Raw genomic sequence first — 23817 nt, 5'->3', positions numbered from 1 at the left:
AATATATATATATATATTTGCACAAATGTTAAAGATGTTTCAAAAATAGCCAAAAGAAATCTATAATGACAGAGCTGTGTTCCCGGATTGAATAGGTCTGAGTCTTTGGACTCAGAGCTAGGTGTGACTATACACCAACAGGATAAATCAGTCATCCCCACACACATTGAGGGAGAGGGACATCCTCTGACATGATACGTTGTCATCTGCCTTTTGTCTAGCCTGTTTCCTCTGTAGCTATACAGTGTCTAAAAGCAGCATTGTGTGATTAGCTTCCAGGAAATAAAAGAACATTGTCATCCTAAAACCTTGGCTCTGGTCCTTCATACAATTGTAGCCTGTTACACCGGTGTAACAGGCTACAAAGGAAACAAACCAGAGAAAAAGCCTGTTCACTGTCCATATATCGCTCAGCCCTACCACAATCCATACTAAACAGGCTCTGAGAATAATGCAATTTTCTAGAGCAGTAGTTCTCAAAGGACCCCCAAATTGACATGTATTTGGCCACAGACCCGCATCTGAAAATGTTTTGTGCCAGGGACCCCCAGAAGAGAAGATTTGTGAATTTTTCAAAAACATTTTCGATATTTTTATAACTTAAAAAAAAATAGCAGATGTACGAGCTTGTAGATCTGGTATTTTTGAGCCAACGTATAAATGGATATAAATGGTTCAAATGATTGTGATGCTACATTAACTACTTTTGCTAGGGATCCCGTGGAAGTTAACCCCCCCCCCCCCCCCCATGGACCCCTAGGGGTCCCTAGGGGTCCATGGAGGGGACCACCTTTTCACTTTGAGAACCACCGTTCCAGATTGTGTGTGTGTGTGTGTGTGTATGTTTGCGTGGGCCATTCAGAGCTTCATTATTTCCACTTTTTCTGTCTCCCCCAAACATGCGCAGCACACACAAGCAAAGTACTGTACGTACACTGTACGTACGCAGTTGCAGCGCACGGCACACGCAGTGCGCGCTCTACACTCTCTCAGACATCCGTCACGTCCTCCAGCGATTGGCCGTTGCAGCCGCCGCCGCCGCCCGCTCCGTCGGGCAGGGTGAAGCGTATGTGTCGGCTCTTCTCCCAGCCGCGGCGGATGCGGGCGAGGCGCTGGGCCGTGCAGGGCAGCGCCAGGGCCAGCCGGCCCAGCAGGACGGCGCACGGCAGCACCAGGACCAGCATGAAGGTGGGCGGGAGGTAGAAGTGGTAGTGGCCGGGGTCGAACGCCCGGTCCCAGCCGAACAGCAGCGTGTGGAGGGTGCCCAGAACCAGGGCCGCGTAGCCCAGTGTGGACTGTGAATGAGGAGGATGATAATACGTTATAAAACAGTTTCTCAAAATGTTTCATGTCAAGGACCCCCTAAATGATATGTATTTGGCCATGGACCCCCATCTGAAAATATTTTGTGCCAGGCAGGGACCCCCAGACAACATTTGCGTTTAAAAGAAATTCGAGATTTTTCAAGCTGGTGTACATTGGGGTTAAACTGATTTTGATATATTAACTCATTTAGCTGGGGACGCCCCGGAACGCCGTTCAAGACCCCTGGGGGTTCCTGGACCCCACTTCGAGTTGGACCACGGACCACCAGAACTCTTGAGAGTGAACAAATGGAACCAAATGGTTCCATTTGTACACTCTCAGAGTTACAGCTCCATAAGGGTCCATTTGGTTTCTATTTCCTAACTATCATTCGTTTAGCTGGGGACCCCCTGGAACGACCTCCAGGACCCCTGGGGGTCCCCGAACCCCACTTTGAGAACCAACGGACTGGAATGATGAGGATGATAACAATACATTAGATATAAAGTCTGGACTGGAATGATGATAAATACATTAGATCAGATATTATACAGTCTGGACCGTAATAACGAGAATGATAACAATACATTATATATTATACAGTCTGCAGCTCAAAGTGAGTTATATAAGAAAAACAGTGGCTCCACTTGCAAATAGCCTCACAGCCTCAGTGGGCCCGGGGGTCCCGCGGGTCGGGAATCGCTGACATGCTACAAATATACAGTCGAGTTGGGACTGATGCCGTGTGTAGATGATGGGGGGCGGCTGACATAATTATATGTTTATATTACAGTGCGTGTGTGTGTGTGTGTGTGTGTGTGTGTGTGTGTGTGTGTGTGTGTGTGTGTGTGTGTGTGTGTGTGTGTGTGTGTGTGTGTGTGTGTGTGTGTGTGTGTGTGTGTGTGTGTGTGTGTGTGTGTGTGTGTGTGTGTGTGTGCGTGTGTCATACACCTACAGTAAGAGGCTCTCTAATTACAATTCCCATGCTTGAGCAGTGTGGTGGCCATTAGGCTATAAATACCAGCACCCCACCCCTGGACCCCCACCCCAGCCCCCCACCCACCCCCCCCCCTGGTGTCAACCTCAGCCCCGGCAGTGACGAGGTGCTCAGAATCATGATAACTCTCCTCCCAATAATGAAGAGCGACCGCTTACGGCGGTGACTCTTAATTAGCGAGGCACATAGCGAGCGCTACGCTACGAGAGAGCTCTGTCTCACTTACGCTCTGTTTTTAACTCATACAGTATGCACCGTAGTGCACGTACTCACACTGTATGCCCGGCGTGCCGGTTTGCGAGGTCAACGAGTTCTCCGAGTCTCGTGCAAGATAACTAAGCCAACACTGATTGTAGTTTACAGGCTGCGTGCATTTGAGGTCAAGGTATCGTTCTTAATTGGTCCTACAAAAGGTTGCGTGAAAGCATGCACATCCACATGATAAATGATAAAGTGCTGGACAGAAGAACAACAACCTACGAAATGTCTGACTCTGCATACTGGAAAACACTCTCGCAGCAATTAATTTATCTCCGGATGTTACAAGTCATGCAATTCTACATATCGTCACTGTTGAGTAGAAACCTTGTGTGTCCAAAACCGATACCTTTCAGGAAATAAGTCATAAGCTCTTGTTAATACTTTGTTTTCATTGGTTCAATATTTACAAAAAGCCGCAGACACCCTTAACCATTTTCACTTTCACTAAAATGTTAAATTGAAAAAAAATATGGAGATACAAGGTTTCTGCCAGACAGCGACGATATACAGTAATTACCACTTTTACATTAGCAGAGGCACCTCTAAATTATGCATGGTACATGTCTATTGTCCTGGCCTTGCATCGATAGATGCTCTAGTCATGTGATTCCCACGTTGCTGGAAGCTACTTAAGCTTCCAGCACCTAGAATATCATTACCTTAACAATACAGCAACACATAACCACTGTTTATGTCACCTGCTTCCAATGCAATTCAAACTGATTGGATTAAGCTCTGTGTACTTTATCATGTTTGTATGTATACACTGCAATTGTCATGTGCAATTGTCTCATGTTTTTTTTTTTTTTATGTTGTCAGTGTATGCTTACATGCTGCTGCGTAATGGGAACATCATCAGATTGTCTGACTGTTCAGGTAGCATATCATTGCTCTTATCTCCATATTCTAACTTTTTGTGTTTTTCGAAAATGTATGCCTACTTGATCATACTACAGCGTCACACAAAAGTATCAAAAAGTAGCAGAGCTTGTCGATGTTTTTGAATTTTGAATCCTGAAAAGTCAGTTTTCGGACATATGAGATTTCCACCTGTCGATATTATAATCAGATGACCTGTCAGGTGACTTAGAAGGACCCCATAGCCCTTTAGGACCCCTGGGGGACCCCGGTTTTAAAACCAATGATCTAATGAACACTGTGACACAAATTAACAACTGCAGTAAAGGATCATTTCCTATAGTGTGTGGACTTTACTTGTCTCTTATCATTCTTCATTGGTGCCAAAGGTACAAATGGTTCAGATTTCATTGACAAATTAAGACCCAGTTCCGGATGCCTGACATTTTATGTGATTATTTACCTTGACTATGGACTATATATGCTTACTCTGCTTATTACGATCTCACACTTGTAAGTCACCCTGGATAAGAGTGTCTGCTAAATCAGCTGTTCTCAAACTTTTTCATGCCAAGGACCCCCAAAATCTGGCCGCGGACTCCCATCTGAAAATATTTTGTGCCAGGGACCTCCAGAAGAGATGATTTGTGTTAAGAAAATTCAAAATAATTAAAAGATTTCTAGACATTTTCGATATATTTCAAAATAATTCAAAAATAGCAGATGTACAAGCTCGCAGCACGGCACGAAGTGACGTGCTGTGAGCTTGTAGATCTGCTATTTTTGAATAGCCAACATATACATGGATAAAGTGGTTAAAATCATTATGATGCTGTATTAATGCATTTTGCTGGGGACCCCCTTGAACCTCCCCAAGGACCCCTGGGGGTCCCCGGACCCCACTTTGAAAACCAATGTGCTAAATGCCTAAATTGTAAATTGTGTGACTTCAGTAGTTCGTCTCATCTGAATGTCTTACATTTCCTCAGCAGTCCATGTCAACAAGTGGCGCATGATTTACTCTACAAGGCACAGACACGCTCATGAGGTTCAGACGGGGAAGCGTGGAATCAAGGAGGGCATTTTAAACATTCCACTGACACTCCTCCAAAGCAGCAGCAAGGGGATTCTCATTCAGCGTGTTGTTCCAGATTCCAGAACGCTTCCACAGGACCCAGGGCTGTCGTGAGGATCCAAACCTCAAAGCCTGAATTATGCTTCGGCGACAAAGTGTCCAAAAATAACGTCTCTTCAACTGTGACATAGTTTCGCTGTCGCCGAGGCATAAATAAGACTTTGATGCCTTTCTGTCACAGCACATTTACTCTAAACTGGGGGGTCAGGACCCCCAGGGGAGTCCCCAAATATTGATTTTGGGGGGGTCCCCAGATTATCTTATCTTACTACTATATAATTGACAAAAGCTCTGAAAGTTCGTCCGGGATTCACAAGCACAGGATCACTCCACATGCCTCCAAGACCCGCCACAGACTGTTGATCAGAGCTATGGCTATGTTTTAGGCATCTCACCCCACCTCGATCAGTGATCAGACTCTCGGCTTGATTGATTTCCTGATTTGCCTCAGCCTGATCTGGCAGGTTGCCATAGCAACCAGATACAGGAAGTCTGACCTCTTTATCACATGACCAATGTTGGGAGGTTGGGACTAGAGGTTAGGGCCGCAAAGCAAAGCGGGGAGGGAGGAGAGGAGAGGCCAGAGGGGCCGGACTTCACATGACGTGTGTGCAGAGTGACTAGGCCAGTGCTGTCTGGACCAACCTCGGATCGGGCCTAGATGTGAGGCCCTAACATCTAGTTAGCTTAATGTGCAACGTTTTTTTTCTCACTCAAACAGGGTATCTGCGCATTTCTAAAGTGACAATTTCATGACTTTCAAGACCTTTTTAATACCTCTAAAAATGAAAATAAATAAACTAATAATAAGACCATTACTACGTCAAAAGTAACCAACAAACTATACTATAAATGGTCTAACATTGTCCAAATTGTCAAATATTACCTAAGCAGGAGGCAAAAAAAATGATAACAGATCGGCTATTTTCACTATTTATCTGTGGAACAGTAAAACTAAATGTAATGCCTCAACTCCTATAATTACAAGTGCCCCTGTCAGGTGGGGGGTCCCCAGTTCAAATATGATTATTTTGGGGGGTCACGGCCTGAAGAGTTTGGGAACCCTTCCTCTAACCACTGGCCTGTTAATTACTTCAACTTCAGTCTTCACTTTGTAAATCACTAAAGTGTGTACTTTGCAACGCCAAGTCATCCACAAGAATGACTTAAAGATGACACTTTTCTCAATGTTTTCAGAGACTTACAGTCAGTCTAATCCCAAAACGCACTCTAGAAAAAGACAACGAAAAACATGGCGCTTATCAAATACAGACTCTTCTGGGACTCCTGTTCTTTTAGCATGGAATGGATGGCAATCATGAGGGGAGATGACGATAAATCTAGCTCACGCTAGAAAGACATACGCCACAAGAAAATATCAAAAATCATTCACACACGCGCGCGCAATGACAAATACATCTCACAAACACACACACTGCAGTCAAGCTATTCACGGTAGCTACACACAAATATGCAGACTTAACCCATTAAGGCCTGAGGTTCCGATTCTACAAAATGTCTTCTAAATCCTAAAATGTATATGTATTTGGCCGCGGACCTCCGTCTCAAAATATTTTGTTTCAGGGACCCCCAGAAGCAAAGATTTGAGCTACAAATGTTTGCTTTAAAGATATATATATTCCAAAATTTGCACAAATGTTCTCAATTTTTCAAAAATAGCAGATATACAAGCTCATAGCGTGGCACTCGGTGCCGCGCTATGAGCTTGTATATCTGCTATTTTTGAATAGCCAAAGTGTAAAATAATGCTTTTTAGCTCAAATCTAAAAATGACACAGATGCGTCCCAGGAGGTCTTAATGGGTTAAATATAGCCTACACTTTTATACACACACACACACACACACACACACACACACACACACACACACACACACACACACACACACACACACACACACACACACACACACACACACACACACACACACACACACACACGCACACACACACACACCTCAGTGGGTGTGGGTGGCGGTCCTACACACTCTGGTGCAGAACGGCCCTTTTGTCAGCTGTAGCTGACACGTGACAAATCTGTGCCGGGCCAGATTAGCCCAACAGAAAGATGAAAGAACCACCCGACGCAGACAGCTGACAAATCCCTGGGAAATGTAAAGTTGTCGCTGTGTAATTCCACCCAGACAAACAGGAGTGGAGGAGAGGAGAGTCAAGTAGAGTGCAGGAGGAGGAGGAGGAGAGTGAGAGGAGAGAAGAGGAGAGAGTGTGAGAGGAGAGGGCAGGAGTGGAGAGGAGAGGAAAGGAGATGAATTGTGCACAACTTGAAGAGTAAAAGCAGGAAAGGGAAAGAGATGAGACAATGAGACAGACGTGGGAGTGATAGATGAGGTTGTGTCTGTCAGGTGCAACACTGTGATGCACACACGCGCGTGCGTGCGTGCGTGCGTGCGTGCGTGCGTGCGTGCGTGCGTGCGTGCGTGCGTGCGTGCGTGTGTGTGTGCGTGCGTGTGCGTGTGTGTGCTCTGAGTCACTGCCAACTCTGTGAAATAACAGGGGACTTATCAGACTTTATATTTATGCATTATTTTCACATTTATAAGCCGATTTCAGTTTAAACTTTTAATGAATGATAGTATTAGAAAATTCTAAATATGTTGTTAACGCATTTGTAACCAACATCAATATTCATGTATGTACTATAATGTTAAACAAGCAGCCCATGATGACCACTTATTTATCGTGCTGGGTCACATGATAGATTTATAACTCTCAATTGTCCAGTCAAGTTATATAACTTCTCTAGGGTTGAACCCGAATACCTTTTTTCAACCTTTGGATATTCTGCGCATTTCGCAGAGGCCAGGACTTTATGGTATGTTAAGTAAGGTCTCGAGAGCCAATCACATTGTGGCCTAGTCTGTGTAAAACCAGGACATGTCAACTGGTGATCAGTGAATCTCGTATATATGATGATATGCTGATGTTTTCCCTTACTACAGTGGTTCTCAACCAGTGAGGAGCTTGTAGATCTGAATCTTTGCTTCTGGGGGTCCCTGGCACAAAACATTTTCAGATGGGGGCCCGCGGCCAAACGAATATCAATTTAGGGGTCCTTGGCATGAAAAAGGTTGAAAACCACTGCCTTGCATTATTATGAATTACGCTGCGCGGGCGTCTTGTCTGTATAACAAGGAAACATAAGAGACAGTGATGAAGAGTGTGAATCTTGTTTAATTGATATGGCACAGTGGTTTTCAACGTGGGGGCCACAGTGGGGGGGCAATTGGAAAGGAGAGGAAAAAAATAAATAACACATTTTAAAAATGGCTTGTAAGATCGTTATGACCATTTATCGAAAGGGGACAACTACCCCAGACAGTCACTCCCACACAACACTAGCCAAAACATCCTCAAGCTGAATTAATGGGAGCAGATTGAAAGCATATATATATATAAACACACACGTTGAGTTATGCTTGAATACCAACCTGCCAAGTGAGTATCCGATTACTCAGACATCTCTCTCTCTCTCTCTCACACACACACATCATGCCTTTGTTTGGGTTTCACTTTGAACGCAACTCAACAGGAGCCAACTACCTCACTGTAGACTTGTGGCGTTAATTATGTGCAGAACAGACGTGGGGAAAAAAGGAGGGGGGCGGGGCTAGCATAGACCCCTAAGGTAGAGCTCTTCACGGGTCCAAAAAAACCGGACCAAACCCGAAATGGAAATGTGAAATCTGTTCCAATTCCGACCCATTCCGACATTTTTTTCAAATTACAAAACCAAACCCGAGTGGACCCGTGTCATTTTCGTCCGATTCCGACCCGTTCCGATGTTTTTTTCAAATTATAAAACCAAACCCGAGTGGACCCGTGTCATTTTCGTCCGATTCCGACCCGTTCCGATGTTTTTACATTTCTACAGACCCGGACCGTAATTGGACCGGTGAAATGTGTTCCGAAACCCGATTATTTCCGAGATTTCACAAACCCGACCCTGCAGACACCACTTCAAAAAAGCGCATCAATGAAACGATACAAAAATAAATAAATATGCGCAGCGGGCCGCAGAGATGTTAATTTAATATGCGTGACAAAAGGTTCTCTTTGTAAATAAATGTGTACTTTAATAAATAATAGCGGACTTAATGTCCCATGACCCACGTCCGTGTTAAATACATTTTGACGATGCACGTTAGTCAAGTGGAGCTGTGTTCCGTGAGCAGAAAGCTGTCAAGTGGCCTCCAGAAAATAAATCTGGTTTCCTTTCAAAACGATGTGCATTTCAGAATAAGAGTTTTTTTTAAACTCTATCCTTGTAATGTTACAATTCAACACACGTTTTATTTTGAAATCATACTACTGGAAGTAGAAGTACCCAGGTAGCCTAGTTGAAAGTACTTAACTTCACGCGAACGCAGCAGTTTATGCGGAACGGGGGGAGAAAAAAAAAAGAAGTCAGAGACAAACAGTGGGGGGAAATCACGGATCTGTGAGAGTGTCCCGTCGTACACACAAATTAATGAATGGTTGTGACGCCCTGTATGTTAATCTGACGTTAGTAGATTATGTTTTATTCTTGAACATGGCCATGGGTCTGTGGCAGGTTATTTAATATGGGATTTTCACAGCTGCCTTTGATTTTTTCTTAACGGAACGGCGTTCCGGCACCGAATCTTTTACCGGAACGCCGTTCCGGACCGTTCCGGCCCACTTTCACCCCTGGACTTATTTAACAATCACCATTTCATGATTAAAGCTAGAAACTCTTAACGCAGTTCATCACACAAGTTGCACAGCCATTCATGTCGCTGGCTCGCTGCTGGACTAACCTGATCCTAGGTCAGCCCTAAAGCATCACACAAATTAACCAGCAGCCAGCACTGCGTTTAGTGCACACACAGTGCACACGGCACGCCACACAAAGCAGTGTGTGAGGACGAGAGCAGAGCGCAGCGCACGGCACACACAGATTGATTGTTTATTTAATACTTCATTAACAGTTTGCAAAAAAAAAGCACAGAAAGTAGGCTACACACACGCACACACACAGTCACGCACGTCGCACGCACACTTCGGTTTTTTTCGGATCCACTCGGGTATTACACATAATGAAAGACAGAACCGAGTTCCGAGGTAATGCTGCCCGATTCCGCCCCGCCCCCGACTAATCATGATAAAGACAGACCCGAGTTCCGACAATTTCCGAGGTAATGCTGCCCGATTCCGCCCCGCCCCGAATGATCATGATAAAGACAGACCCGAGTTCCGACAAATTCCGAGGTAATGCTGCCCGATTCCGCCCCGCCCCCGAGTGATCATGATAAAACACGAGTCAGACCCGTACGGGTCTCGGGTCCTCTCGGGTAATTTCGGAATCGGGGTGCCCGTGAAGAGCTCTACCCTAAGGGACTCGGGTCAACTAAGTTTAGGCACGACAACACCACAGCAAGTGCACGTTACTTTACGTTCACTTTTCCGTGATTCCACCATTTCTTGCTGGCTCAAATTTTCCGTTAAAGATTCCGTGGTTGTGGATTATACCAGCGGGCCTGATAGGTGCAAGCTCTACAAGCTCAGTGCCGCGCTACGAGCTTGTAGATCTGCCATTTTTGAAAAATCTTGAAAATGTGTTCAAGTCTTTAAATCTTTTTTTTTTTAAAGGCGAACATTTTTAACACAAATCTTTGCTTCTGGGGGTCCCTGTCTGGCACAACGTCTTTTCAGGTGGGGGTCCATGTACATATCCTTTTGGGGGTCCTTGGCACGAAAAGGTTTGAGAACCCCCGTTCTAAAATCAATAAAGACTTGTTCACAAAGAATACCAAAGAAGTGGTAATGTGTGTGTGTGTGTGTGCGTAGTGCGTGTTGTGTACCTGTATGAAGCTGAACTCTCTCCAGTTGAGGCTGTTGGACACGGTGGGCAGGGAGGAGACGGCCAGCAGGGACAGCACCCCCAGGGCCATGATGCCCACCGACACGTACAGCTCCATCCTCCACACCTGCTCCTCGTCCCACGCCACTGCCACCCCCGCCTTTACCTGCATCAACCATCAACACAGTTACATGTTACATGTTACATGCAGTGGTGGAAAGTAATAAGTACTTTTTTATAATTAGTTTTTTATAATTAGTAATTAAGTACATTTACTTAAGTAAAATTTTGAGGTATTTGTACTTTACTTGAGTATTTCCAATTTCCAATACTTTTACTTCTACTCCACTACATCTCAGAGGCAAATATTGTACTTTTACTCCACTACATTTACTAGTTTATTATAAAACATACATTAACCACTTTAGCCCTATTTTATACATAGGTTATTTGAAAATAGCAGATCTACAAGCTCACAACGCGTCGCATCGCGGCGCGTTGTGGGCTTGTACATCTGCTATTTTCAAATATGTAGTACTTTTACTTTTGGTACTTTAAGTACATTTTGATGCCAATACTTTTGTACTTTTACTCAAGTCAATTTTTAATTATGGACTTTTACTTGTAACAGAGTATTTTTATATTGCAGTATTGGTACTTTTACTTAAGTAAATCATTTGAGTACTTTTTCCACCACTGGTTACATGTTACAGCAGGTACAGGTCTGCCAATATATCAGCCAACAATCTGACAATATATATTTAGTTGCTGTCGGGCATCTCCATTTCCATGTTCTAACTTTTTGTTTTTTTTTCCGTAAATTAAAACGCCCTACTTGATCATATTACAGCGTCACACAAAAGCATCAAAAGTAGCAGATCCACAAGAGCTTGTCAATCAGCTACTTTTGCTGTTTTTGAATTTGAATCCCGAAAAGGAACAGTTTTGGACGTATGAGGTTTCCACCCGACAGAGGCAAAAATCACAGGAGCGAGAGATAAAGACGATCAACAGTCCTTCCATCATGCCCAGGTAGTGCAACCCAACGTTCTACCGAAGTTCGACATCGCTTTGACTCCCAGAGTACATCAAATGAGACCAAGCAAATCGTGCAGAAAGATCAAGCCTCATTTATTCTTAGTTGCACATGCTTATGTGCAGCATTGTGAAAATAGCAGATCTACAAGCTCACAATGATTTGCAGCGTGACATAGCTTAGCTTATAGATAGGCTGTTTTCAGTGCGCGATACGATGCACATCCAAGCATATACTGTATTAGGCTTAAACCAACGCAAGTCTTCTTTTTTCTTTTGATAGCCTCAAAGTCTCAGGTCATACTTGCAGACACACGCACGTGTGCACACACACACACACACACACAGTCACACACACAGATGTGGTTTTAGTGTTAAATGTGTGATGGCTGTATTGTTCATATCAGAAAGTGTGCGTGTGGGCAGTCCAATAATCTTAGATGCAATACAGGTAATACTGAAACCTTTTTTTTCTAGACATGGATAATCTAGTGGAGAAAAAAATGTGTTTCAATATTGTCAGTTAACCCATTTAGACCTGAGGCCGATTTTAAATACGCCTTCTAAAACCTGACCTGAAGTTTTCTGAAAACATAGCAACAAGAACCCCAAGAGTGGTTCCCGACGTAATGGGGTTCCAGGTCTAAATGTGTTAACTGCCCAGCCCACTAGCACACGTCCCTCCGCGCCTCTCTCTCACCTGCTTGTAGGCGGCGTTGAGCAGGCCGTAGCGGCGCGACCTCGTCATGGGTATGGCCAGGCTGTAGACGGCGTGCAGCGCCGCGCACGCGAAGCTGCAGAGGCCCAGCTGCTTCCGCCGCAGCAGCCAGCGGTCCAGCGCGGCGGGGAAGCGGCTGTACTTGGTGCCCCGCCGCAGCTGCACGGCGGCGGCCAGCAGGCCGGGCAGGTAGACCAGCGCCAGCAGCACCAGCGCCACGCTGGGCAGCGTGACGTTCACCACGTCCACCGGCATCTTGTGGAAGGCGCGCTCGCCCGCCGTGACGAAGGGGTGCAGCACGCCGTGCGCGAAGTTGTACAGGTAGAAGAAGGTGAAGAGGGCGAGCGTGGCGAGGACGGGCACGCGCCACGACGGGAAGAGGTAGAGCGGCTGGTTCTCCACCTCCAGGGAGCTGGAGAGGAGGCCGGCGTCCACCGGCATGAAGCCGGCGCTGCGGCAGAGCTGCGCCACCGCCTCCTTGGACTGCCGGCTGTCGCCGCACAGCAACACCTGTTCGGGGGGGGGTTTCCGTGAACTAACCAACTTGATCATGCTACAGCATCACTCAAAAGCGTGAAAAGTAGCAGGTTAGCAGGTCTGCAAGCTCAAAACGCGGCACAAAGCGACGTGTTTCGAGCTTGCAGATCTGGCGGAATTTAGTTTTGCAGGCTTTTGGGAATTTTAGAGGCGTGACTATTTCTATTGCTTGACCCATTAAGACTTAAGGACAATAGGCTCTATTCACAGCAGCCATATTTTCACTTCCTTAACAGGTGTTACCAATGATACTAATGAAGGCTCTGTTCCATTTAGTGTAGCACAGTGGTTCTCAGATTATTCAATTTCCACCACCCCCATAACTCTGAGAGTTTACAAATGTAACCAAATGGACACAACCGTAAGGGGCCATTTGAAACCCCCGTAAGGAACATTTTAGTCCTACTGGTGTAGCAGTGTTTCCAGTGAGTCGACATGCATAATATCAGCACCCTGACTCTGTTTGACCAGAATGGAACAGAGCCTTCATTAGTATCATTGGTAACACCTGTGAATGTCTTCACACTATGGCTGCTGTGCATAGAGCCTATTCTAAAAATGCCAAGTCCTGAAAAATGTATGTTGCTATATCAGTGGTGCTCAACACCCCAAAAGTATATGTTTCTGGCCGCAGACCCCCCATCTCAAAACATTTTGTTCCAGGGACCCCCAGAAGCAAAGATTTGAGTTAAAAATGTTCGCTTTAAAAAAATACATATATTCAAAGATTTGCGATTTAAAAAAGAATAACAGATCTACAAGCTCATAGCGTGGCACAAAGAGCTTATATATCAGCTATTTTTGAATATCCAAAATATAAAATAACGGTTAAAGTGGTTAAAATGATGGAAGAACACAGCGCTAGTCCCCACCTGTCTGCAGCCGTCCATGGCGCCCATCTGCAGCGTCCAGGCCGATATGGTGTTGAAGGCCTTGACCACGTGGCTCTCGGGGAACATGTCGGCCAGCAGCTCGGCGTTGGACGGCCCGTCCAGGTTGAGCCTGACGCTGTTGCTCACGTCCACCAGGACCTTGCCCGCCAGCGGCGCCTTGAGGCCCACCAGCGTGGAGTAGTGCTCCGGGAACAGCGCCACGAACACCAGGTGTGCCTGGCTGGCCGCCTCCATCTGAGTGGTCACCTGGGTGGTAGGTGCAAGGGGAGAAAAAAAAAAACAATACCTCTTGTTTACGGTGGTGGAGAGTAACTGAGTACATTTACTCAAGTACTGTACTTAAGCACACTTTTGAGGTATTTGTACTTTACTTGAGTATTTCCGATTTCCAATCCTTTTACTTCTACTCCACTACATCTCAGAGGCAAATATTGTACTTTTACGCCACTACAATTATTTAGTTACTAGTTACTTTGCAGATATAACCTATTACATTATAAAACATAATAACATATATTAACCACTTTACCTATTTTATACATAGGCTATTTGAAAATAGCAGATCTGCAAGCTCACAACGCGTCGCATCGCGACACGTTGTGAGCTTGTAGATCTGCTATTTTCAAACATTTTAGTACTTTTATTTTGGTACTTTAAGTACATTTTGATACCAATACTTTTGTACTTTTATTCAAGTACATTTTTAATTCCGGACTTGTAACAGAGTACTTCTACATTGCAGTACTGATACTTTTACTTAAGTAAAACATTTGAGTTATTTTTCCACCACTGGTAAAAACAAGCATACCTGTTTAGAATGCAGACTGAGGAAAAACACATTCATATGGTGTTACAGTTTTTAGCCCTGGGGAAAAAATTGAGATCCTGCACACTGTCTTTTTTTGGGTTGCTTTTTACCACAGGGGTTTTCCATAATGCAAGACCTGAGTTTTGTTTTGTTTTTATGACATAAATTACACCCATCAACATTGCAACTGTGAATTTTGAAGCTTTTCTGTGCTTTGTTTTACGTGTGGTTGAAAAATCATAAAAAGGTGTTGATTTGTGGAGATTATATTGTTGAACAGAATGTGTGAATATCATAAACCTTTTTATTTTCTTAATTTACCCAAAACCTAATAATTAGGTCATAATTCCATTGGAAATATGCAAAACCTTTGGGTTAGTCTATAAAAAGATGTGATCACTAGAATATTCTATTAAAGTGAGATTAATGAATGAAAATGTTATGATCCGACCTGGCAAAAAATAAATGTGACCAGTGCGAGGCACCACTGCAGAGAATGGAACCCAAGTGTTTGCGGTGGTGGGCTAGTGTTTTATCTCCATGCCACCCAGTTCGCCCTTGAGTCACTTTTACTGGCGAAGTATGCTTGCGGAAATCAGGAATCAATCATCTACTCATTAACGACACACAGACTGGACATAACATTAAACAATTTTGAGCATTTTGATTCGGAAAAGGCCTTCACTTTAGTTGATCTCCAAATAGTTCATGTTTATCTTCTTGGCAACACTTTAGTGCAGTCACTGCACGGTAATGTACTGTACCACAGGCCTGTTATCAGTGAATGGTAATCATAATATGATTACCTGTGCACTTCTGATTGCTAGCGTTGTGCACATGCTATATTATAGTAGGTGCACGACGCAAACAATCAGAAGTGCACAGGTCAGCCACTGTAATACAAGATGATCATTTCCCCCACATATAATAACAAAAGAAAGAGAAAGAGAGAGAGAGAGAGAGAGACATTTCTTAGTCTGTTAGTTTGTTTGATTTGTAAAATGTTTGCGTTGGCAATGTAAACGTACGTTTTCTCATGCCAACGAGAGAGAGAGCACTGAGCAAGAGTATGGTTGTGAGTGTGTGTGTGTGTGTGTGTGTGTGTGTGTGTGTGTGTGTGTGTGTGTGTGTGTGTGTGTGTGTGTGTGTGTGTGTGTGTGTGTGTGTGTGCGCGCGCAGGGCTGTCACGATTACAAATCTAAGTTGACGATTCATTGTCACACTAATAATTGCAATTAACGATTTTATTGCGTTTTTGTAGATCTGCTATTTCAGCTTTTTTTAAAGTGTGAACATTTCTTGAACATGGAAATGATTAATGACGATTAATGACAAAGTAATTGCGATTAGACGATTATGTCATAATTGTGACAGGCCTATGCTATGAGTCACCTCAGCTTCTTCGGGGAACAGGGCGACGGAGCGCTTGGGGTTTCGACTCCCCACCACCAGCTGGTAGCCAGAGGCCACCAGCCTCCTGGCCAGCGAGCGGGAGAAGTCCCCCGTCCCCAGGATGCCGACCAGCGGGGCGCCGGGGTCCGACATCATGGAGGCCTCCAGGTGTCTGGAGCCTCCGCCTCCACGGATCAAGGGCTTCTTCATGTCCTGGAGCGGCATTGCGTCGCGTGCCGCCGCCGAATGCCACGTTCCGGAAGGAAGCGCAGCCCAGCGAGGGACGACACTTACTGCTCTGCCGTCGTTTTATTTGGTTCCGTCGGTGGCGGGCATCCAAGTGACACACAATGGACTGTCCCCCCCCACAATGTGACAAAGAAAGAAAACATGACATTAGTGACATGACAGAGAACTAACATGCACTGAATGTATTTGCTTTTAGTTAATATTAACTAGAACTATATGCTCAACCCTGTATGTCGTTGCTGTGGGGCAGAAGCCCCTTATCTCCATACTTTAACTTTTTGTGTTTTTAGCAGTGCCAACCGCTCTAAGCTTGACTTTGTCCGTATGTCCGTCCGTCCGTCCGTGTGTCCGGATGAGCACGGCAAAGAAGCAAACAGCTATAACTTCAGTTTGCTGCATGCCACCAAGTCCAAATTTGGTATGTGGACCACCAATAGGGACGAGCATGAATTGATGACGTTATCAAAGAGGGGTCCAGGGACCCCCAGCGCCCGTATGAGCACGGGATGAGCACGGGATTTTAAACAGCTATAACTCCAGTTTGCAGCATGCCACCAAGTCCACATTTGGTATGTGGACTTAGAGCACCAATAGGCACGAGCATGAATTGATGAAGTTATCAAAGAGGGGTCCAGGGACCCCCAGCGCCCGTATGAGCACGGGATGAGCACGGGATTTTAAACAGCTATAACTCCAGTTTGCAGAATGCCACCAAGTCCACATTTGGTATGTGGACTTAGACCATCAATAGGGACCAGCATGAATTGCTGAAGCCCCGCCCCCTCTGTCTTCCCATTGGCTGGCCTTCAAACAGCCATAACTGAAGTTCGCAGCATGCTATGGAGTACAAATTTTGTACATGGACTAAAGGCAGCAATAGGGACTAACTGTCATTACTTAAGCCCCGCCCCCTCTGTCTGCCCATTGGCTGGGCTTTAAACAGCCATCATTCCAGTTTGCAGCATGCTACCAAGTACAAATTTGGTACGTGGACTCAGACCATCAATAGGGACGAACTGAAATGAGTTAAGGCCCGCCCCAAAGGCACCGCTTCCTTCACACAGGGTGTGATTTTTTTTCTCATAAATGAACACCCTACTTCATCATACTACAGCGTCGCACAAAAGTATCAAAAATAGCAGATCTGCAAGCTCGAAACGCACCGCGTAGCGACACGTTTTGAGCTTGTAGATCTGCTATTTTTACCAGCTTGCAAAGCTGGTCTACAAACCGTCAGACCTACTTCCGACACATTAGAGATTTGCATTCGACACATTTTCATTTGCATTCGACACATTTTCAACACATTTGCGCGTCATTGGCTGTCCTTTAAGCCAATGGGGATACTTTCCCAAATCCCATACTCTGCACGGGCGGGCCTCGTCCTCCCAAGCTATGGGACTAGACACGCCTCTGACTGCCCATGAAGACAGTCTTCTAGGGCTGGCTGATTTTCCAGAAGAGCTGAAATGAGCAATGAGCAATGAGCAAATGAAAAAAAAAACTCTAAAATATTCTAAACCCACTATAGCAATCTGGTAATATCAGGCTACATATCACTTAAATGTCAGAGCTTAACTCGGCATGTAAATATGATATAAATGTGTTAATGTGAAGTGGATTCCTTCCAGCGCTAGCCGATTTTGGCTAATAGTAACAGCAACTAACTAACAGTTTTTAGCCAAACGCGGTCATGTCCGCTCTCCATTAGTTCTCGACGCAAGTCGCGTTATTACACCCGTAATTTTCATGTATTGTACATCCCACAATAAAATGTATTAACCATGTTATGGTTTCTGTCCATTACAAATGTCACAAGACACGAAGGAGACGAGGCAGCGGCCCGCGGAATTCGCGGCCTTGCGCAAGCATCGCCTGGGAGTGGGGCCTTTACCCCAACATCGCCGGGCCGCCCGACGATGTCAGCGCGCTGCCACCCGCGACGTCCCGCGCCATGTAAACAAACTACCGGTTGTTGCTAATACTGTCTAAGCATGTATGTGAATGCTTATGTCCAATACTGTGTTGCCGTTAGTTGGGTTTAAGCCAACAGCTGCCTACAATGGGCCGTCAGTGTGTAGTTAAGCCACGGGTAGAGTTAGCATGCGGCTAACGTTAATGTTACACAACGCAGCTGTCGTCACTCAAACGGCTACGCTAAACATCTTATCAACAACCTGTATGCACGTTAGTGTGGTCAATGTCATCAATGCTAACTAATTAGCCCGTTGCACAGTGTTATTTTGGTGTCTTTTGTGTCTTTTGTAGCAACTCAGAGTGTTAAGTCGCACGGAATTGAATAGCTTAGCACTTCCGGTCGTTCCTTCACAATAAAGGTTGCAATCAATTGAAAATAGCCGATCTACAAGCTCTCAATGCGTCGGCGTCGCGATACACACAATATACACATCTTTAGAAAACAGCTGATCTACAAGCTCAAAACAACTCGCAAAGCCACACGTGTACAAGTATATAGGGATAAAGTGGTTAATGCAGGCTTTGTAATAATTATACACATCTACAGTTCACTAAAGGACAATATGCCTCTGAGATGTAGTGGAGTAGAAAATTGCACATACTCCAGTACAGTTAAAACCCCTCAAATTTGTACAGTACTTCAGCACAAACAAATTCACATTATCTACCTATCCATCAGCATAACATGAATATTCTATCTATCTATCTACCTATATATCTCTCTCTGTGATCACATTACTTAATACAATGTATGATGACTCATTATATTATTATATGAATATTAGATAATGATTACTACAAGCTCACAACGCCTCGCGATGCGTTGCAAACATAGCAGATCTACAAGCTCACAAAAACAACCCGCCAAAGGGGGCCGCCATGTTACTCCCAGGGGGTCCGCGAACATCACTTCCGCATTTTCTTCTTCGCTGGTCTAAACAAAATCACGGTTGCCAGATTTATGAGAGAGAAATAACCAACCAGGTCAATGAAAACAAGCCAAATATTTAAGTGACTATTAGGCTACATGAGCACTTTAAACCTATATGCATCGGCTATTTGAAAATAGACTATTTGGAAGTAGCCGATCTACAAGCTCACAACAAAATAATAACAAATAAAAAGCAACTACCAATATTTACAAGCAACTTTACAGAACACGAGGTCGCTTACAATTAGTACACATGGCAACACTGTGTGTGTGTGTGTGGTATGTGTGTGTGTGTGTGTGTGTGTGTGTGTGTGTGTGTGTGTGTGTGTGTGTGTGTGTGTGTGTGTGTGTGTGTGTGTGTGTGTGTGTGTGTGTGTGTGTGTGAATGAAAAAAGCGCCGAAACAAGCGTTTTTTTCCCAAACAAACACATTTACACTTGCGTGTGTGTCACCTACATTGTCAATCTATATACCATTTTAAAGGTACGTGCCTTGTGATTAAAATGATGCAAACCATTCCAAGATTGATGATGCTTTTAGCATCAACACTGACGCTAAAATCAGCGTGTTTCATGCTTCATGAAAATAGCAGATCTACAAGCTCACAACGCGTCGCCGCCTTGTGTGCTTGTAGATCTGCTCTTTTTCATTTTTTATTGAATACTTGAATTAGAAAAGACATTAATGAAACCAAATGGACCCATTTGGGTATTTTGTTCATGTAAGCCAGTAGTGGAAAGGGCAAACTTGCATGAAATTAAAAGACACGTTGTGAGCTTCACTTTTATAAAGGCTATGTGGTATCTGAAACCCACAGACTTCACTATGGTCTGGTAAAGGTTCTACTGCACCACACACACACACACACACACACACACACACACACACACACACACACACACACACACACACACACACACACACACACACACACACACACACACACACACACACACACACACACACACACACACACTTTATATTGGTAGCCAACCGATGAACCTCTCTGTGGAGTCCTTTCGGTTGCATTGGAATGGCTGACATTTCATTTTAAAGACCACTTTTACATTTTGTGCTGCAGATTGGGGCAAAAAAAGCCTGCCGCAAGCTGGTATATTATGACTTTGTCATTTCTTGTTTTTTATTTGAATCCTAAAAAGTAACAGTTTTGGACATGTTTACAACCCGACGGAGACGACATGTGCTCTATCGGCTAGTTTCACAGACATGTCCTAGTAGTACTAGAGACTCAAATAACAATTCAATGAAGATCTCCACTTTAACACGTTTTTAGTCTAGGACTGTAGGCTTAATCCATGTCTGGGAAACTGAGCCAATGTGTAAATAATAATTTAATTAGCATACACTACAATAGTTTATACTATATAATAATAATACATTCATTAATAAATACAAATTCCTATTCTATGAGTAATATGTGTCAGAACCGCTTCCAGCTGTGCTCTAGCCTCTTTACAAAAACAAGTTCTCGTCTAACACAGCGGTTCTCAAAGTGGGTCCCAGGGACCATTAGGGTTCCCTGAGAGGCTTCCAAATGGACCCTTACAGGTCTGGAACTCTGAGAGTGTGCAAATGGAACCAAATGGACCCTTACAGGTATGTAACTCTGAGAGTGTGCAAATGGAACCAAATGGACCCTTACAGTTCTGTGACTCTGAGAGTATGCAAATGGACTCTGAGAGTGTGCAAACTGAAAATGGAACCAAATGGACCCTTACAGGTCTGTAACTCTGAGAGTGTGCAAATGGAACCTTACAGGTCTGTAACTCTGAGAGTGTGCAAATGGAACCAAATGGACCCTTACAGGTCTGTAACTCTGAGAGTGTGCAAATGGAACCATACTGGTCTGTGACTCTGAGAGTGTGCAAATGGAACCAAATGGACCCTTACAAGTCTGTAACTCTGAGAGTGTGCAAAAGGAACCTTACAGGTCTGTGACTCTGAGAGTGTGCAAATGGAACCAAATGGAACCTTACAGGTCTGTGACTCTGAGAGTGTGCAAATGGAACCAAATGGAACCTTACAGGTCTGTGACTCTGAGAGTGTGCAAATGGAACCTTACAGGTCTGTGACTCTGAGAGTGTGCAAATGGAACCTTACAGGTCTGTGACTCTGAGTGTGTGCAAATGGAACCAAATGGACCCTTACAGGTCTGTAACTCTGAAAATGTGCAAATGGAACCAAATGGATTTGCACACTCTGAGTTATGGGGAGTTTTTTTTTATTAAAACGTTTGAGAACCACTGTTGTTGTTCTAAGCAACCAATCCTCTCCTTACTACTAGTACCTAATGACATCTGCTCTCTCTGGATGAGAGAGCGTACTGCTAAATGCCTAAAATAGTAAATTATAAATTTCAATTGCACGATGATGCAGAACAAAATGTAAAATTCATGAGAGTTTCCCACTGATCATGTTATGATAGCCCTATGGAGGTCATCTCTCTGCAGGAGTAGACCCAGCAGCACTCTGTTGAGACACAGAGACACATGTCCTAGATCCTGGTTGTGTCTCACAGTTGTTGTTCCAGCACCCACTGCGTTGTTAGAAACATTAGACAAACTGCTCTTTCTCAGGAACCACCATGGGTCCACAAATGGACCCTTATGGGTCTGTAACTCTGAGAGGCAACCGGGTACAGTGAGATCTGGATACCTTTTATATATATATATATATTTTTTTTTACATTATATATATTATAGATATTAGACCTACATGTATATTATAAATGGGAGCCAAACACTGTACAAATAATACTTTTTAATGACATTTAACGCCTTATATTTCTACAATTGCTACAAAACCTGAGGATAGCCAGTCATTTAGGGTGTGTGATATAGCCCAAGAATGGCTGTGATATTACATACATTTATTTGGAATACATGAAGTGTATGTAATATCACAGACATTCTAGGGCTAGGTCTAATTATGTAACATGCACGTTCAAATCATGCACAATTTACATTATCTCAGACCATTTTAACAAAGCATACTTATTTGTATGAAAATGTGCTTATTTAACATTGAGGTGCCCACAATGTTTAGATGCTGACTCAACCTGTATCTGTTCTAACAAGAGGGTTTTACAGTGTAGATTACAGACAGTCGTGGTAAAAGTACTCACATTTTTTACGTAAGTAAAAGTATCAATACGGCAATGTAGAACTCTTGTAACAAGTAAAAGTCCGGAATTCAACATTTATAAGTAAAAAGTAAAAGTAAAAAGTATTGGCATCAAAATGTACTTAAAGTACCAAAAGTAAAAGTACTCATTATGCAGAATGTCCTACTTCACAAGTTTTCACAGAAATCTTTTGAAAATAGCAGATCTACAAGCTCACAATGCTTCGCATCACGACGCATTGTGAGCTTGTAGATCTGCTATTTTTAAATGGCCAAAATAGGGCTGAAGTGGTAATCAAAATCTACAAAGTAACTAGTAACTAAAGATTTCATATAATTGTAGTGGAGTAAAAGTATAATATTTGCCTCTGAGATGTAGTGGAGTAGAAGTAAAAGTACTGAAAATTGGAAATACATCAAACTTGTACTTAAGTAACAGTACTTGAGTAAATGTACTTAGTTACTGTACACCACAGCCAGTATGTGTCCATAATTATAACAGAGGATTGCAACAGTGTAGATTACAGACAGTTGAGAAAGAGTGTTCTAGATCCTGGTTATGTGTGTCAACCAGTCGTTGTTAAAGACACAGACTGTGTTGTTAGATAGAAGATAGATGACACCACACTGGAAGATAATCGTCATTTCCCAGCAACACACACACACACACACACACACACACACACACACACACACACACACACACTACAAACCACCTTGTGCCCTTGGCTGAACTCCCTCCGCGGAAACTTTTATCTACTTCTGTTACTTTCCCCAACCAACACACAACATAAAGCAAACAGCCACGATCCGTCACTTCTAGCTATCAGATCTAGCCGGTGATGTGATAGATTAAACGGTAGATTGTTGTATATTCGTGTAGTTGTGCTCCTTACCTCTTCACTTCAACAACTTTTCCTTGTGTGTGCTCTCTGGCTCCTCCTCCTCCATGTGACCCGCGCCCACACACAAGCAGGCATGCGTCGTTAGGCCCCGCCCTCGCCCCCACCCCCTCGCCCCCACCCCCTCTGTGTGCAGGAGATAACGAGAGAACGAGAGAAAAAGGGCAATTCCGCTCAAAATAGCGTCCCCCTCACAGTGTGAGGGTAGATCAGCTATTTTTGAATAGCTGAGGTATAAAATGGGGCTTAACCAGTAAATGATCAATAATTATAGTCCAATAATATGATATGATTCTGAAATAGGACATTCTGCACAAGTTCTTTTACTTTTGCTATACTTGAGTAGGCCTATATGTTGATACTTTTGCACTTTGACTTAAGTAAATCCAAAATCTGAGTACTTCAGACTGAAAATAGCACCCTTTTCAGCACTGAAATGTCAAATGTCTTAACTTAACCTAGGTGAGTGAGTGAGCCATTGTTTAAAAAATGAAGTGGCTCTGAAAATAACACAGTAGTAGTCACATAGGAATAGAAAAGATTGTATATTTTCCCCATATATAACCTAATTGCTTTCTCTTAAACACTTTTCACTGAGGAAGGTTAACCCATGTGGTTGAGATGGAAAATGAGAGCAAAAACTATGTTTAAAAAAAAAAGAATCCGCTGGCCATATACTGTCAACATGATTTCATCACATGTGCCTTTGCCACACGCAAGAGGTTGAATCCCCCAGGCGCACGCACGCACGCACGCACGCACGCACGCACGCACGCACGCACGCACGCACGCACGCACGCACGCACGCACATG

General features: G+C 43.9%; 1 protein-coding gene and 1 long non-coding RNA gene across 2 annotated transcripts in view; both read right to left on the bottom strand.

The window, feature by feature from the left end:
* Positions 1 to 23817, bottom strand: part of LOC311040379 — a 263298-nt gene that overhangs the window by 4185 nt on the left and 235296 nt on the right. The gene's annotated exons all lie outside the window — the stretch shown is intronic.
* Positions 874 to 23036, bottom strand: LOC311040843 (metalloreductase STEAP3-like). Its single transcript, XM_084051209.1, has 6 exons — positions 22999 to 23036; positions 15802 to 16156; positions 13581 to 13847; positions 12154 to 12681; positions 10420 to 10584; positions 874 to 1295 (listed from the first exon to the last, which is right to left on the bottom strand). The coding sequence occupies exons 2-6, from the start codon at positions 16024 to 16026 to the stop codon at positions 990 to 992; spliced, it is 1491 nt and encodes a 496-aa protein (XP_083907335.1). The 5' UTR covers positions 16027 to 16156; positions 22999 to 23036; the 3' UTR covers positions 874 to 989.

Source organism: Gymnoscopelus microlampas (genome assembly GCF_963454915.1).
Source record: "Gymnoscopelus microlampas genome assembly, chromosome: 24".
NCBI lineage: Eukaryota > Metazoa > Chordata > Actinopteri > Myctophiformes > Myctophidae > Gymnoscopelus > Gymnoscopelus microlampas.
Note: the sequence above shows the minus strand (reverse complement) of the source record. Positions and strands in the feature narration are given on the sequence as shown.